The sequence below is a fragment of the Rhipicephalus microplus genome, chromosome X, assembly GCF_043290135.1.
Source record: "Rhipicephalus microplus isolate Deutch F79 chromosome X, USDA_Rmic, whole genome shotgun sequence".
Classification (NCBI taxonomy): Eukaryota; Metazoa; Arthropoda; class Arachnida; order Ixodida; family Ixodidae; genus Rhipicephalus; species Rhipicephalus microplus.
In genome coordinates, this window is record NC_134710.1 from 133,663,192 (window position 1) to 133,681,654 (window position 18,463).

General features: G+C 44.8%; 1 protein-coding gene across 5 annotated transcripts in view; it reads right to left on the reverse strand.

Moving 5' to 3' along the window:
• Window positions 1-18,463, reverse strand: part of LOC119176517 (uncharacterized) — a 158,018-nt gene that overhangs the window by 38,910 nt on the left and 100,645 nt on the right. For all 5 annotated transcript variants that reach the window (XM_075877756.1, XM_075877754.1, XM_075877757.1 and 2 more), the window contains 3 exons: window positions 11,716-11,882; window positions 5,057-5,276; window positions 222-359 (listed from right to left, as the gene is read on the reverse strand). In XM_075877756.1, coding sequence (XP_075733871.1) covers window positions 222-359; window positions 5,057-5,276; window positions 11,716-11,842 — 485 coding nt within the window. In that variant the 5' untranslated portion in view covers window positions 11,843-11,882. The remainder of the gene's footprint in view (window positions 1-221; window positions 360-5,056; window positions 5,277-11,715; window positions 11,883-18,463) is intronic.

An 18,463-nucleotide genomic window follows, 5' to 3' on the forward strand; every position in this document is an offset into this window, starting at 1 on the left:
CAGCATGATACTCGGCTATGTTATATTAAAGTGATGGCAAAACACAAACGAAGAACTCCAGCGGATCGTTCATATAACCAAATTTGGAATACAGTATTAATGCATTGCGAATGTATATAATTTCACACACAGCCTAGACAAAAGATGTTGAACTCGATTTCTCCGATGCAGCGTTGAGATGTGGCCATGTTACTGTCGAGTATGAGGGCAATCGAACTCACCGTCCAAGGGGACCAAGAGGACCAATGTCCGTGATGCGATCTGTTCGCAGCCATGGTTTAATGTCAAAAGAAGGTCCCATCCAGAGTTCCAGGTTTATCATCGTCTCAGGAACGTAGTCGTCGCTGACGTTGCAACCACTAAAAAGGCGCGGAAAACCCGCAATAAAAAATTATAACACTCCACAAAACACATTAAGGCTGAGTTAACACTTGCTTTATGTGGGAGAAGAATTCGACTATTTTGCTTGTTGGACTAACGGGAACGGATTTGGTGGCCGGATGATTCTCTAATGACTGCATGTTCTTGTACTCTGCTTACGGACATACATACTTTCATTTCTTTTACGTGTCCCATTAAAACAGTAAGAATTTCTTGAAACGAATTACGAGAAAATTTTGGCAGTTAGTTCGATGAACAGAGACCACCACGAATTTGCAACTGCCCCGTCTCTTGTGTAGGGCGCAAGTACCATAAAACACCAATGCCATCAGATGTTTTGATGGTAACCTTAAAAAGCATTAGTGTCACAACTAAATCGTTTTGCGTAAAATAAAATAAAGAGAGAGAGAGAGAGAGCTTTTTAGTGAAAGTGGAATGCTCAGCCAGCGTATATTCACCTACTTCCTATTCTGCGGGGAAAGGGGAGACGATGAAAAAGACTCTCGAAGAATGTGGACAGATAAACATGTAAAAAATTACTCTACGGAAGTCATACCTTGCCTTGAAAATATTTTCCTACCAATAAAGTTGGTCGCACATTTTCACTGAAGTGAGAATAAATCACAAATTCCAGAAAATTTTCTCTTCGGTCCGCATTGGGACGCGATTTACACAATATGGCACTTTAGGGAAAATAAGCTTTCTACTTTACTCATTAAACAAATATTTCATAACACATAACAAGTTTCCTTACATTACTCCGCTGTGCACTCCGCGGGATCGATCAAGAAGCACCTCTAAAATGGTGCATTTTCACCGATTCGAAACCAGCTCTGTACTGAAACTGCACTACGTCGTGAACCCCATGACCAATTGGTGCTGGAAACAAGACAGCTGTGTCAATAAGTACTACAGTAAACTTAGTGTAACTCTTCAACGGTTACCAGGCCACTGCGGAATCATCGATAACGAGCATGCCGATGATGAAGCACAGAACGCTCACGAAAATGGCATGATGGATCCCATTACACTTTCAACAAGCGACGCAGCCGCAAGGATTAATACGCTCGCACACAATGTCGCCAGGTTTCTGTGGAACACGCCCGGGTTTCTCCACACCCGTCTTCACCGCCTGGATCTAGACCTACGATTTACCATTCCACCTGGTTTATCCATATCTGAGACAACCGTTCTCGGTCACATGTGGCTTGGGGTGTCTTTTATGAACGCATTTGCTTGCCGCACCGGATGGGCAGACAGTGCTTCGTGTGATCATTGCAGCGCTGACGAAACCATCGAACATATGTTTTGTCAGTGCCCTCAGTACAACTGTCAGAGACTGGAGTGTCGGAAAGATCAAGCTTCACACCAAAAAGCAACGAAGGCCCTTCTGAAGTTTCTGCGATCGACCCGCCTCGTCGAACGTTTGTGACACTCTAGTGTGTGTGTTTGCGCTTGCCTCCCGCTCTCTTTCTCTAATTCTCTTTTCCTAACTTTTCTGTATCTCATTCCCCCTTCCCCAGTGCAAAGTAGCAAACCAGATACTTGCTTTCTGGTTAACCTGCCTGCCTTTCTTCATATAGTATACCATATCTCTCTTTTTCTCTTCAGCAAGAAATAACTTTTGAAGTTCTTAATTGACAGAGATGAACAACTTCAATGGCAAAGCTGACATATGAACAAATGAAAAAGTGGTAAGTTTTTATTTTTTGTTCTTATTAGTCAGCAGATTTTTCATTGGAGGCTTCCGACGAAACCATCAAAAAAAAAAAAAAAAACAAGAGTCCATGATTATGTTCAGCAAAATACGGCTTGCTGAGCTACTGTGCGTCATTCCCAAACGTACAGAAGAGAACGAAACACTGCGAAAATTTGATTTCTAGAGATCGAAGTTAACAGTTAATGACCTTTTGTTCGTATTTCAGCGAAAACGTTCCACTCCCGCTCTACGCCCTGTGAAAGTGGATCTACCTCAAGTGAAGAATTTTGACCCGAACACCAGAACTGACGTTAAACAAGAACCATCCACAAGTGATTCTGAAAAGCCAACCTCACAGCTAATGGTGTAATTCTTACGGTCGCCTTCTGTTCACTGTGATATGCTGCGATAGGTTCAGCGACTACATTAGACACGATTGCGGCCAAGAACGAATCAAAGCACCGTCTGCACCGAGTGTTTGGTAGTTGTGGGTAGTTTATATCATCGTAATAAAAACGAGCAGATAATGAAGCTAAGAAAAGTGTACGGGACGTTAATTAGTCTGTTTTAAGTGTATTGTAGTAATTGTGATATATATATATATATATATATATATATATATATATATATATATATATATATATATATATATATATATATATATATATATATATATATTTAGATAATAGAGCTTTTGTAAAAATTCTACGACAGTGAGGCTCCGTCACTTTCGCACATGAATTCAACGTCGATTGCGACCAATTAAAAAGAGCTCATTAATTAACTTTATATTATTGACTTGACGATAGGTGTTTATATTGCAAAGTTGCTGTGCGTACGAATTTATGGCACACCCATATTTTAGAAATCACAGATATTGCTTGTCGTTTCGAGATTAGACATCGAATCGATTGTGGGAAATCAAAACTAATCGCGCAAGATGCGCACGAAGCACGGCCCTCGTGCTACACCAGATCGCAACTATAGGCATCACAACGGAGTGACAAAACTTGAATAAACGCGCGCTGTTGTCGCATGTTTTCGTGAAAAGCTGCTAGTCATCTCACTCATGCCCTCGGATCGCCTTACTTTTGCGCATGTTTAGGGCTTATTTGTTGCTTTCAAATTGCCCCCCCCCCCCACGCAAAAAAAGGAAAAAAAAATGCGATATTAACCTTCTTTTGTCTTGGAAGCGTAAAGCTCGGGGCCAGCCAATACGGTGCTTCATCTTGCACACATGCGAAAAGGTTTTTTTTTTTGCTTTTTTTTCGAATCCCTATAGTTTAACAATTAAAGAAAGAGATAAGCACCACTTATCGCCCGCTGACAATAAGCTGTCTACTAGTGTGTATCAGAATGACCACCGACTTTTCGGACCATATTCTGCTTTGGCGCGCCTTCATTCAAATTTCGTCACTTCTCTGTCACGTGTCATTCCTGTGTACTGCCGCGCTCTGCGCGCGCCAAGGGTGATGAGTTTCGATTTCGCCCTTGAAGTTCGACGAAGAATAACTAACTGAGTGCGACTTTTCATTTATAAAAAAAATAGGTGTGTGATAAATTGGCACACACTACGAATTTGTAATATAACACCTACTGTCGATAAAAACCTAATTAGTCACCACAGCATCATTTTGGCTGCGGCAAAGCATTTCCACCTCGACACAGTATGTGCGAAAACGATGGGAGCCTGACTGTCATGGAATTCTGAAATTTTTGAGCAGCCCCCCCCCCCCCACACACACACTCTCTCTCTCTCTGTCTGTCTGAATGTGAGGGAAGAAAGGTGGACGAAAGAACGAGCCGCCGGCAAGGAGTGAACATGCGACCTTCAGATCACCTACCCGGTACTCTAGCTGCCAACTGAGCTGTGGCGGCCATCTCCTCGTCCACTTTATACGGTATATATGTGCATGCAAACCTGGGAGTGTTAGCCAGTGCCGCTATTAGCACTCTTAGCCATGACGGCAACTTTGGAAAACTTCGTTTTGCCAGATGGCGTCACCTTGCACGTGAACTTTTAATGAGCGGATAGTTGACCAATAAGCCCTCGAATGCCAACTGAAGGCATCAAGTCTGCACGAACTAGACCTCGCTATAAATGAATTGAGGAATTTCGAGGTCTCGATCGTTTCTATCTTGGACAGAATATTAATAAAAACCAATAGACAATGAAACCAAGGAGGGTACAGGAGACGTTAATTCAACTGTTCTAAGTGTATTGTAATAATTGCAATACAGACGTGAAACAGGTGCTACGTGACGACATTTGTCAAAAATTACGAGTGTTTCAAAGCTCGCCGTCATGGCTAGGAGCGGCGCTAACACTGCCAAGTTTGCATGCACATAAATAACCGATAAGTGACGAGAGGACGATTTCTGCCGTAGCTCAGTTGGTAAGAGTAGCGGGTGCGTAATCCGAAGGTCACAGGATCGGTCTCTGCCGGCGGCACGTTGTATTTTGGTCCACTTTGCCTTCTTCACGTCTTTATCACAATTATTACAGAACAATTAACGTGCTCTATAGCTTCCTTGGCCTCATTATCTGCTGGCTTTCATTAGGATTTTGTCAAAGAAAGAAACGGACCATCATTTTTTTTTCTTCATTCGTTTTATAAGAGGTGGCGCATAGACGCATACCAGCCGGTGTATGCGTCACACCCACCTTTGAGCCATATTATTATATTGCATAATTAAATATTACGCTACAGTATATCATGGGCGCAGTGACGTTAACCCCTACGCCCACTTCACCAGCCATTGTTTGAGCTGTGTGGCCTGTCGCTTTATTATTATTGCTTTACTTGAAGTTGCCGGTAAACAATTTAATGTGAGCAGAACGCCATGAAACATCCCCACCAACTAGAGGCTAACAGTTTAGTCATAATAAAGGCAAGATGCGATTCACATCTGCCCGGGGAACAATGGAAAAAAATAAAAAAAAAGGAAGGCGGGACCTGCACACAGCAAGCTCACTTGAGATCGACGCATCCTGTCAGTCGCTGCAACGAGGACTCCGGGTCGATGCTGCTTGTGGTCACGATGTCTACGTCCCGGTAGCCCAGAAGCTCGGTAACCATAATATAGAACATATGCGTGACCAGCCGGTGCGTTGGCCTAGGGCTTGTCTCGACAACGATGTTGTGCGCGCGGCCATTAACGTACATGATGCGCGGTGCCGGCTCGGGCTGTTCCACTGCGCAAGGAAGAAACACACATCGTTCGGGCGAAGCGGCGTTTTCACAACACCAACGGAAGTCCTCCGAAAATCTCCCACTTCAATATATTTAGAAGCACAGAAATTCTGGCGAGTGATCCCTAGTGGCATTTAACAGCGCGCCACAGACAAGATACAAGAGACAGATCACACAAACGAGCGCTCATTTGTGTAACCTGTCTCTTGTATCTTGTCTGTGACTCGCTCCTAAATGCCACTGTGTTTCAACATATCATTTTGCAGGTTTATTTGCTAGGCGCACTACAGTGAGCATTTCATATGATCAGTTTGTATACAGCATTCACACATGTCATTCTTATCAAACTAAGCGCTGATGCTTTGTAGGGAAGCGGGAAGAGTCACGGTGGTTGCTCCTCTTTTGCGCAAAGCACAGTGCAAGCGAGTATGCTGGATAGGTTCACTATATTAAAAAAAATATTGTGACTCTTTTTTGTGAGTTCGGACTTGCATGCCCCGTCTATGACCCTTTAACCGACATGTGAACACGGAATGTCGTACGACACAAAAGAAAGTTATAGTGTCTCTCTAAGTAGAGTCACGTACGGGACATAACGAGCACTAACGTTGAAGAGTATCAGTCTTCTTTTGTTTTCGTTTTCTTAGAGCAGTGATGCTACTGGCTTTGGTTGGTTTTGAGCAGGCAAAATACATTTTGGAGAAGGTGGAAGCAATTTTAAGACACGCACTGCGGATACATGACAGACGAGCGATAAAAGCACGATTTGCTGCACGCTATCAAAACTAATAAAAATATTTAAAAACCACAGAATTGTAAATATCACCTACGGTTCTCCTGACCTAGTAGAGAAAGCTAGTGGGGAAATATAGAACCATAGCGCCTCGTTGTAAAACAACTAAAGGTGACATGATTATCACAGATTAGCTTGTATATATTTTAACAAAAAATATCGCAGAGACGCATGTGATAACATATGTTTTATCAATACTACTAGAAGAAAACTAATGTGGCTAGTTAAAGGGTCACTAAAAGGAAACAACTTGGTTTAGATGAACAAACTGTGCTCTGAGACTTCTGATGGCATATGCTTCACTCGTAGAAGTTCATTATTAGCGGAGAAAATCAAGGTTGAAGTCGTATTTCAGAATTTCACGCCAAAACTTCGGGCGTGACGTCAAGCGCCGCGCGGCGCAGGAGACGCTGCCAATGAAAAAAAAATCTCGAAATGCCTTTGTGGTATTTTATCATGTCATCCCAAGCACAAAAAGAGTCGCTGTACTTGATGAATGACCACCAAGCAAAATGTTTCTGAAAATTACTGAATTCCAAAGATGGCTTGGTTGACTTTCGTCGCTTCAGCAAACGTGAAGAGGACTCGGTGACGTCTAGTAGCCATTTCGGTGTGCACCCAGCAGCGCGCATGCCTGTCGCGTAAATATTCGCAAATACAGACAAGTGCCGATTTTCCGGAAGCCAAAGTTTTCCGCCGCGCCTAAAAATTCAGATGCTTTCATGGCGCAGTCGCAAGCTCTATGCACAGCAATGTACAAGAACATCAGAAATTGAGAACAACGGAACTCTTTGGTGCCCAGTTTTTTGGACTTTTCAGGCCCGAAATGGCATTCCCACTTCTGCTACGTGTACCATTTCACAGGCTTGAATAAGCGCTTTCCTGCCATCACAGCAACGCCAGAAAGTAAGCTTTGCCGAAATATTGGCCATACATGGGGAGAAGCAGACCGATAATCAAACGAAGCCACTATCACAGCGCAGCGCGGCGTTGTCTATACTGATAAGCACCGGAGACGCGCAGAGGCGGAACGGTGGACACATAATAATAATAATAATAATAATAATAATAATAATAATAATAATAATAATAATAATAATAATAATAATAATAATAATAATAATAATAATAATAATAATAATAATAATAATAATAATAATAATAATAATAATAACAATAATAACAATAATAATAATAATAACAATAATAACAACAACAACAACAACAACAACAACAACAACAATAATAATAATAATAATAATAATAATAATAATAATAATAATAATAATAATTCATGACTACGCCCACTGCAGGGCGAAGGCCTCTTCCATGATCTGCCAACCAACCAGATCTCGTTCTTTTCGTTGCCGCGATACACCTGCCAACTTTTAAATTTCGCCCGCCCACATCACTTTCTGTTTTCCATTCGTGCGTTTGACTTCTCTGGGAATCCAGTCAGTTTTAATGACTACCGGTTATCCTGCTTACGTGCTACGTGTCCGGCCCGTGTCTACTTCGTTTTTTATTACATCTAGGATATCCTTAACCCCGGTTTGTTCCCTGACCCACTCTGCTCTCTTCTTGTCTCTTAAGGTTACACCTATCATTTTCCTTTCTATTGCTCGCTGCGTCGCCCTCAATTTAAGCTGAACTCTCTTTGTAAGTCTCCAGGTTTCTGCTCCGTAGCTAAGTACCGGCAAGGTGCAACTGTTATATACCTTCCTCTTGAGTGTTAGCGGCAGATTCCCATTCACGATTTGAGAATGCTTGCCGAATGTGATCCCCCCCCATCCTTATTATACTAGTTATTTCACTCTCATGGTTCGGCTCCGTGGTTACTACCTGTCTTATTTAGACATATTCCTTCATAACTTGCCCCGCCGCGGTGGTCTAGTGGCTAAGGTACTCGGCTGCTGACCCGCAGGTCGCGGGTTCGAATCCCGGCTGCGGCGGCTGCATTTCCGTTGGAGGCGGAAATGTTGTAGGCCCGTGTGCTCAGATTTGGGTGCACGTTAAAGAACCCCAGGTGGTCAAAATTTCCGTAGCCCTCCACTACGGCGTCTCTCATAATCATATAGTGGTTTTGGAACGTTAAACCCCACGTATCAATCAATCAATCAATCCTTCATAACTTCCAGCCCCTCTCCACCTATCGCAAAGTGCCGTTTTCTGCCGAGACTGTTGCACATTACTTTAGTTTTGTGCATATTAATTTTCAGACCTACTCTTCAGCTTTGTGTGTCCATGCAGTTCAGTAATCATGAGCTGTAATTCGTCTCCTGCGTTACTTATCAAGGCAATGTCATCAGCGAAACGCAGGTTACTAAGATACTCTCCATTAACTCTTATCCCTTGCTTTTTTCCAATCTATAGGTCCCTGAGAACATCCTGTAAACACGCGATGAATAGCATTGGAGAGATCGTGTCTCCCTGCCTTACACCCTTCTTTATTGGAAGTATGCCGCTTTCTCTATGGAGAAATATGCTGGGTGGCTGTGGATCCGCTGTAAATTTTTTCCAGTATGTTTACGTATAGGGTCCGTTTATGCCTTGATTTCGTAGTACCTGCATCACTGCTGATGTCTCGACAGAGTCAAACGCCTTCTCGTATTATATATGAAGGCTACGTATAGGAGTTACTTGCATTCCGTGCATTTCTCTATCACCTGATTGATAGTATGAATATGGTCTATTGTGGAGTAGCCTGTACGAAACCCTGCTTGATCCTTTGGTTAATTGAACTCAAATATCGCCTTAATTTTATCAGCGATTGTTTTTGTGAATAGTTATCGAGAACGGAAAGTAAGCTGATCGACCTGTAATTTTTGAAGTTCTTGACGTCTCTTTTCGTATAGATTAAGATGATGTTGGCGTTATTCCAAAATTGTTGTACCCTTCCCGTCAATGAACACTTTGTACGTAAGGTGGCCAGTTTTTATAACACAATTTCTCCGACATCTTGTAGTAGGTCCGTTGTTAACTTATCCCACTAGTGGCTTTGCCTCTTTGCATTAATTCTTTGCCTTTCCTTATTTCCCCTGTCGTATACTGGTAGGATGTCGAATACATCTGGGCTTCTTACGATATCATCCTGGTTGTTTCAGCTTCCGTACAGCTCTCTGAAGAACTCCTCCGCCACCTGAACTATTCTATTCATATTGGTTAAGACACTGCCTTCCTTGTCTTTTAATGTATACAGCCTATTTTTGACTATGCACAAGTTTGCTTTCACAGCTTTTAGGCTTCTGCCGCTTTTTACAGCTTGCTCGATTTTCTCTACGTTATACCTCCTGATGTCGGCTACCTTACACCTACTGATTAACTTCGAAAGTTTCACTAGGTCGATTTTGTCATTGCATTTGAAGCTTTCATGGTTTGTCGTCTCTTAATGACGACAAACCATCAAATCCCGATAATTGCCACACTCTCACTGACGCGTTATTATTCCGCTATGTTTTCAACGATATTCTTGTGTATGAGAAACCCCACCTCTAGTTCTTTTCTGTCAACGATTCCACGGTAACATAGGACGTGTCCGTTCTTAAGCAGTGTACAAGCCCCACGTGTCCTCTTAATTTCTCTGAGCCCTATTACATCACATTAAAACCCTCTAATTCCTCGAAGAGCGCATCTAGACTAGCCTCACTAGATAGCGTTCTAGAGTTGAACACAGCCAAGTTCAGATTCCAATGGCGGCCTGTCCAGACCCAGAGATTCTTAGCACCCTCCACTGCTTCGTAGCGGAGGGTGCTGACCACCGCCTTAGACTGTTGCTTTGCAGCCGCTGGGGACTGATGGCCAAGGGTTAATTGCTGTATTCACGGAAGGCAGTGGCCAAGTACAGCACCATACTGCTATGGTGAGGAAGAGCATTAACGGCAGGTGATCGCCAATGAGGCCGCGCCCTAGACATTTTTCCTATTCATTTTAACGAGTCAATCATCAAGTATTTTAAGTAACTATACGATTGACAAGGGTCCGCCATCTGCATTCGAACCAAGTTTTGTCATTCCATGCTAGGCTGAAGCGCTATCTCTAAGTAGGGGGTTCTGTTGCATTTTCTTAACAGTGATAGAATACCACCTGACCGCCTATCAGTTCTCTACTTCATATTACTCGAATAGCCCACCTGACCTTCTCTTAACTGCTTGAAACTCCGTATTTGTTAAAAAAAACAGCGTGGCTTCGAACTTCTGACTTTGGGAGCTTAGCCCAGCTTAGCGCTCTGGATGAGCCTCGTTCTTCCGTGTTTATTCTCTCCTAAATTCTTTCTGTCTCGCTCAATTTGGATATTGTTGGCTTCAAAACTTCCGGAATGTCGGAGTTTTGCTGATTACGATGGCTAGTAAGGGTACTGCTACTTTGTTAGCTAAAACCTCTTTATGATAAGCATATTCAGCTAACTGTTTGGTGTGTTCTGGCGCAGTTGCAAGCTTACTGCACGCTTTTAAATAACGAAAACCCAAAAGCGCTGCGCCGCAGCTCATGCTGCCTTTTTTGTACAACACCGCTTCGCCATCGAAAGCAGGTCGTCATCGCCGCGTCCGTGTGCTATCAGGAGCAGAGCGGGCATCGAGAACACTTTTATAACAAAAGCACGGCACAGAAAGCGCCCCGGCGCAATAACGGCGCCAACTGAGTGCGCGACGCGTGGCCTGCATGCAACTGGAAACGATCGGCTTCAGGCGGCAGCAAAGGCTGCTTGTCCGCGGAGACTTTGCATCGTGAACCACCACACACGCATCAAAGAAGTTCGAACGATTCGAAATAGTCGTCCACTTATCTGTCTTTGTATGCCGAGCCATCGTTTCCAAATGCTCCATGCGCGACAGCCATAATTTAGTCCGCGCTTTGCTTGTATCGACAGTGCTCATTCGAAGATGCAAATATGCAGCTCGATTGATATGTGGGGTTTAACGTCCCAAAAGCACCATATGATTATGTGAGACGTCGTAGTGGAGGGCTACAGAAATTTCGACCACCTGGGGTTTTCTAACGTGCATCCAAATCTGAGCACATGGGCCTACAGCATTTTCGCTCGCAAATGAAGCCGCCGCGGTCGGGATTCGATCCCGCGACCTGCAGCAAATTTACAACTCGTGGTAGGCACGTGGTTATGGGTTCGAAGCATGTCCCGACTACATTTACGAGAGCCTGGCCGTACATTGAAATGTCTGATAAGTCTACTGGGAGGCACTGCTGTGATGATCTGACTGCTTGAGCGAGATAAAAACATCATCAATTCGTATTTTCGGATTATTTCGTGGTCCCCTATACAGTGCGTGAAATATTCACAATTCTTAATTTAATGAGTGATGACATGTTCGATGAAGATAGGTTCACCCATGTCGGCGAGTCAGTCTGAGGCACTTATTCTTGTTCAGGCATCCTGTATATTATATTGACTGCCTGTAATGTACCTGTGTGACTAATGAGCATGTCAAACTACCAAGATGACTTTCTAGAAGGAAAAGAAAAGGCCGTCGTTTAATGACGGTGCTTCTGTTCAAACTCATTTGACCATCTCGTTAGCGCGTCTAGTACCATTCGCGGGCAACGCTCGCTATTTTCATCCTGCAGTCGCTTTGCTTTCGATTCAGTGTTAACGTTTGGTGCTCAAGTGCAGCAGCGCGTGCGGCCATACTGACCTCCCCTCTTGTAGCAGTTCTCCTGCTGGTTGGGGTCGCCAATGGAGACATAGCGGCACTCTCCGGGCGGGCTCCGCGCGCTCAGGAAGGCCACCAAGATCCACAGGCACCAGGAGGAACTCCTCATGTTAAACGCTCACCCATGGCAGGCCACGAGCTGGGTCGAGCTGCAAGCATAACGCAAATCCCCTTTCTTGGGACAGCAGCACAACAGGAATACGATACAGGAGTACAGCTGTGCGTCTCATACTGCGCGTAAAGGAACAACGCGCGTCAGCATCTCGGACAGGCAACCAAGAACTTCTCGAGGCGACACCTTTTTTTATGGCTTACGTCCACCCTTTGGCGACAAGCGGACTATGAGAAGCGTACCCCATGGCTCGATAAAAAGCTCTACTTCACGCAAAAAAAGAACTCCGTGGCACGAAGCGCCACAATGAAAAAAAAAAAAAACATTGGGAGCGAGACAACGCCGAAGCTGACACCTTTCCCACAATGAACGTTCTTGCTGCAGAGATAGTTGGCAGGCCAGAGGGTACATACTAAACGTGAAACAGCGCGCCTAGACGGAGTTGCTTCTCGTAACTTGTCCTGTCTGCGTATTTTGCATTGTTGATGCTGCAGCGCGCGCGAGTGGGAATAGAAATAAAGTGAGAGGGTTCCAGCACCTTCGACAGAAGCGCTTGCGCGCTATTGGTTCCTTGCTTGACGTGTATGGGCAAGCGCGCGTTTGCAAACGGGCGCACGCACACACGGAGGAACGCACTGCACTCTTTGCGGCCGTTCCATCGTATGTAAGCACCCTCGCCCTTGGGCATGCGAACGCTGGGAGTGCGGCTGCTCCCCTTAAGAAGTGGGGGGGGGGGGGGGGAGCGCACAGTCGGCACTTTACGTGGACATAATAGGCAAGAACTCGGATGAACATGATGGACCTTCACTCCAACCCTACCTGTATCTTAAAGGGGAACTGCGCACGCCACTTTCTCAACATTTCCCGTCTGATTCTCCCTTCCCCCTCCACCAGGGAGCTAAGCTGAACCATGATTTTGCAAGGGTTCATCAAACCTATTGGCATGTCTTTTTTAAGCCGCTCGCCACGGTGAACTAGCGCTTTTCCTTTTCACAAGTCAGAACTTCTTTTTTTACTTCTCTCTTTTTTAATCCAACCGTTTTTCCTCTCCCTCTCTTTTATCCCCATCCGTCGAGTTTTCTTCGGCCAGGGTGTTTCTCCCTCAATTCCTTACCTTTTCCCTCCAACATTCTTATTTTTTAAATGAAAAACAATGACTCACCCGCAAGGGTAGTTGAAAAGAGTGCCTCTTCAAACAACCACGACATCATCCGTGCCACGAGCACGGTGGACCCTCACGTGCGATTAGAAGTTCCAACGTACCACCTCATTTTCGAGCTGGTTTCGATTAGCAACGTGTTTCCAACTGGCATGGCGAACTTTATGTGCGTTCCAGTGAACGACGTCGCTCCGACCGACATTAACGTGCGATGCCAGTTCGAAACGACCACCTAACGCACGAGAGGTGCCTCAGCGTCGACATGTGCACGGACGGCGACGGGCACTAGTGAATCGCCAGCTACAGCCAGGCAACAAATACGACGTTGATCATCGATAGGAAAAACAGAAATCGGAAGTGGTCAGTTAGGATGTTCTCCATTTCTTTCACACGGGGGTGAAAGCCAAGTCTAATAAGATTTGATGATATCGACGATCATTGCGAAGCCACACTAGTGCTACCGAACGAGGAAATGTTACATTAGCCTAGACGTCAACCACCTAGTTCTTGTTTACGTGTAAATACTAGTTGTGAAACACATGCTGCTTATGTACTTACAGGACGGAGACGGACATGTGCATGCTCGCTCATCATATTGAAAGCCACGGCGATCTGTTAATGCTTGAATGTTGTCATAACATTGTGCACTAAAATCGCAGCTGAAGCGTGGAAATGCCGCTGCTGAAATCCACGAAAGTGTCAATGACTGGCTTGATTAGCGCATTTCATGCGTTGTTTTTACCTGAAACCAAGAGCCTTCCATTTTCACTGATTTTAATATGACGAGCCAGCATGTCGTGCTGTAAGTAAATAAACAACATGTGTTTCACAACCAGCAGTATCCACACGGAAACAAGAACTAGGTGGTTGCTGTCGAGGCTAATGTAACATTTCCTTGTTCGATAGCACCCCGGAGTCCCAACAAAACCTCACCAGGTGCAGAATGCTACCAATGCATTGATCTCGGGTCAGTACGCTGTGTGCAGAAAACATCTTGGGAAGGGCGGATCAAGTGTGGCTTCACAATGATAGCTGATATTACCAAATCTTATTAGACTTAACTTTCGCCCCTTGAGACGGAAACGAACAACATGCGAACTTGCCTCTTTGGATTTCTGATTTTGCTGTCGATAATCCAAGTCGCATTTGATGCCTGGCTGTAGTTGGCGATTCACTCGTGCACGTCGCCGTCCATGCAAATGTCGACGCGGAGGCACTTCATGTTTAATAGCCGGAGTGACTTCGCACATTGAAAGTATCACCACCTAATATCGAAACTACTCGCAGGTGCCTCACCAAACGGTGACGCATTGGCGTGAGCGGCCGCCTGATCCTAAACCATGCATACAACGCAGCAGCGAAGTAGCGAGGGCGCTTCTGCACGATGGAACAGCCGTGAACACTGTGTGCGTTCGTGCATTTGGAGGCGCGCGCGTCCCCAGCCACGTGACCTTGAAGGAAGGACCAATAGCGCGCGAGCAGTCCTAACGAAGCAGCCGGCTTCCTCCTCACTCTCTTTTCCCTCTTGCGTGCGCTGCGGCACCAGCATTCCGAAATACGCGTCCCGTCTAGAAGTGTGGCAGCTTAGCTAGCTGGTATGGCATGACGATCGTTATAGCGCGAGAACAAAATGACGACACAGAGCCAAGAAAGACACGAAGGACTTAGCGTTCGTGTCCTTCGTGCCCTTCTTGACTCTGTGTCGTCGTTTTGTTCTCGCGCTATAACTATCGTCATCCCATGTAGGCGCGCTGTTTCAAGTTGAACAGTTTTGCTTGTTTTGGCAGGCTACACGGCCGACCGGTCTCGTAGGTGTGGACAAGAGCGATTAAGTCGCCGCAAACCCTTTTCTGCTCTTCTGGGGAGAGACGGCGTAAGCAACTCGTCTGCCATCTGCGTGAGCGATGACAACGGCCCATCAGCGACAGTGTGTTATGGCTGGTGCCATTGTGAGTGGTGTCATGTGTGTGATTGATTTCTACCAGCCATGGGCACGCTACCAGTAAAAAGTAATTGTTTTAGAGTTACAGAGTTTCCCAAAGTAACTTGTTACCGTTACAGTTACCGTGAAAAAGTAACGTCGTTACTTTTCCGTTACCGTACAAATTAAGGCATGGATTACATGCCCAACGATAAAAGTAATCTAATAAAAACGTACGAAGAGGTATGAAAAGTCCGACACTAACGAAGACGAAGTTCATTGACCATTTACGCTCACTCCCTATGTTCCCCGAGGTGTACCAGACCTGTTCGCAGAGCTTTGCATCCCCTAAGAATACAAACTGTTGGAACAGGTGCTCATGAAATCCGAAGGCCACACACATACGCGTGATCGGTGCAGAATCATCTCCAAATTCGACGCGGGGAATGCGAAGCGACATATTTATATCGGCAAAACGGGCAGCAAAAGATCAGGAAAGGACGACATAAAGGAAAGGTTTTCTTTTTTTAGAAGGCAGAAGCGTAGCCAGAAACTTTTATCTAGGGCGAGGATTCAATTATACTTTATGTATGTTCGTGCGCGGGTTTGTACGAATGCGTGCGTACAGTGTTTACGCAAGAAAAATTGATAAAAGTATAAGGATGGTTTGACCCCCCCCCCCCCCCCTGGCTACGCCCATGTTAGACGGAGCTCGTTCAACACTCCTGGTCAGAGTGCAGCTTTCACCAGAACAATGCGACGACGCTGCCTCATGAAAGGAAGCTACTGTAGACAAGGGAGAGGGAGGACTTCTGGAAACATTTGCAGCGTCATCTGTGACTGCTGGACTGATCGACGTCCATTCATTTTTTTCTTCATTTTTTGCCGCTGTACGCGGAGGATGCCACTTGCGTAGGATGTGAAACGTTTGTATTTTGTATATAATTGTTACGTTGAGTTGAAGTAGACCTATTTCAGCCGTTTCAGCCGTTTCGCGTTACTGTTTCCTATAGGCACGATTAGCTAGGAGCCACGGACGAAAGAATGCAGCTCCGGCACACCAAGAACAGAGCTAGAACCTCAAGTGAAAAAAATATACCCCCCAACCATTTCCACTTAAAAAAAATGGGATGGGGCGTGAACTTAGGAAGCTGTTCAGTTGCAACGTAGTTGATTTGCACCATGCAGTTTACAAGAAAACCCCAGATACGATCCTCTGCACCGAAGATATTCCTCTTAGCGACATCTAAACTACGATGGAAGCCCTTTTGCGGAAAGTTGAAAGGTATAGAGAGGGCATGGTAAAGAACAAGTGTGCATAAGTGAAAAGCATTTAACATAGGATTTCCGCGTGTTCCGCAATTGAATATTTTTTTATAGAAACAAAAGTAACTGTAATGGCATTTTCCATTAGGTTCTTGCGTAAAAAAGTGTTAGAGTTAAGTTCCCCTAACATATGGTGACAGTTACAAGTTGGCGAAAAAGGTAAATAGATACTGGTAACGCGTCACTAGTACCTGTAATTACTGGCCAAAACTGATTTATACCAAGAAGGAGAGAAGGGAGGCAGACTGAGGGTTAAAAACGAAGGTGCTAAGTGGAAGACGCTTGGGGCCTTGATTTTACAGCACATCTACAACGCTCGTGGCTCGCTGAACAGGCACCTTTTTATGATTTAAATAGTTGTACAAAAAGGGTAAGCAAACCGGCTTGTTTTTCATCTTCCCATATTGCTAACATCATTTCCTCAAACCAGAACTCTCTACGCTACCAAACAGAGTCCGGGTCTGACGCGACCCTAATGTCTCGACAACTGACGTCAGCGCGGACGTGGCGGTAAACTACGGGCGCAACAACTAAGAGACGTGACTAAGCATTCTTCATACCTAGATACTCAAGTGCCAATTTGCATTGCCTCAAAAGAGGCACGCAATGTTGCACACGTGCTCGTTGGGGCGCTGTGTGTGGCATGTGTTCTTGACTGGATGTATGTGCGAGCCTGCACCTTGAGGTTGCGCTCGGTATACACAGTATGATGAGCTACCAACCAGCCCAACTGCAACTCCTTTTTGCGCAAAGATGAAGTGCCATCAACAAGCACTGGTCGTACAATTCAGACACACATTGAACCATGATTGGTAAAGCTGAGATAGGGCAACCGAAATTCTAAAATGACACCACAGTAAAAATAAATAAAGTCCCCGCTGACCAAAGATACTGGTCATGTAGGTTTTGAGAATTATCAGCAATTTCGCGCGCGAATATCAGAGGAGTAACTTGAGAGTAAATTTCGCTGTGTTGTGTGATTGTGCGGATTTCTTCATTCACCCCTCCTATTTCCCATGAAATCCCGATGGAAAGATTCCGTTTCTCACGTGTTATTCGCGGAGTATTCAGGAAAACGTGGCTGTTGAAAGAGTGGCCAGAGCTTGGTCAAGCTGCGTGAAAGCAGCTTTTTTCTCTAGCCTCCTACTTTTTACTGTAATGTATTGTTTATGACAAAAATAGGAAGTTTTTATTTATTATTTGAAGGCAATAAAAGCTGTTCATTTTTGCTTTCTTGTCTAATGCATTCTGTTGCAGCGTGTCGCATTTATTTAATCCTGCACAATGCGGAAGAAAAATATTTATTAGCCTTTGACATAATATGAAAAATTTTTAGAAGGATGCTTAAAAATGTAGTCAAGTATGACTCAATGGTCTAACATTTGTCACTAAAAATATAACAAATATTATAGAAAATAAACCCAGTGAATTGAGTACGTCTTTTGAATTGAAAAAGTATTGATTCACAATTAAGTGGATTCCGCGCCAACTGGCTGGAAACGGCACGTGACGGTGGAACTTGTCGCGAGCGCGGGCCAGAAAACCACCGCCAACTTAATGGCCTACTGCTGCAAAGTGTCTGGCTAGATGCGGCCGCAGCTGATTTTGTTCGCGCAACCCACAGCCGAGGGCAGCACAATCGCGCACGCCAATGCCCTAGTTACAGTGTACTAGAAGTGGACAGTGGGCTCACTCCCACTGGGCGGAGGCTATGTGGTGGGGTGGCTCCGCAAACGTGGCGAATTTGTGCTTCTCTCTTCGCCTGGGCCGCGGCGCTGGCATCGTCATCAATAGAACACCTATCATACGCAACGCCAACTGCATCAGATGAGCAGCGGAGTAAGCCCCACGTCCAGTACACTGTAGCTTAGTTTCATGTTTCTTTTTTTTTTAACATATATCTCGCGGGGTTTCTTTGCAGCTTGGAAAAAAATGGTATACGTGAGACTTTTTTTATGGCAAACAATGCACTGGGGGTTACTAAAGATGCGCTCGAGCTTTGCAAATCCCATTTGTTGCTTAAAAATAATATTTAGCGAATTAGTTAACTAATCCAAATTAACATAAAAACGAAAAATTGCTTGTGCGCAAAGCGCTGTTAGCAATATCCAACTCATTTCACTCGGCTATACCTCTAATATTGTTTTTTTTACCCTTGACGAAAGATAGCTGGGACACCCGGTATGTGTATATGCAGGGTGCCTCAGCTATA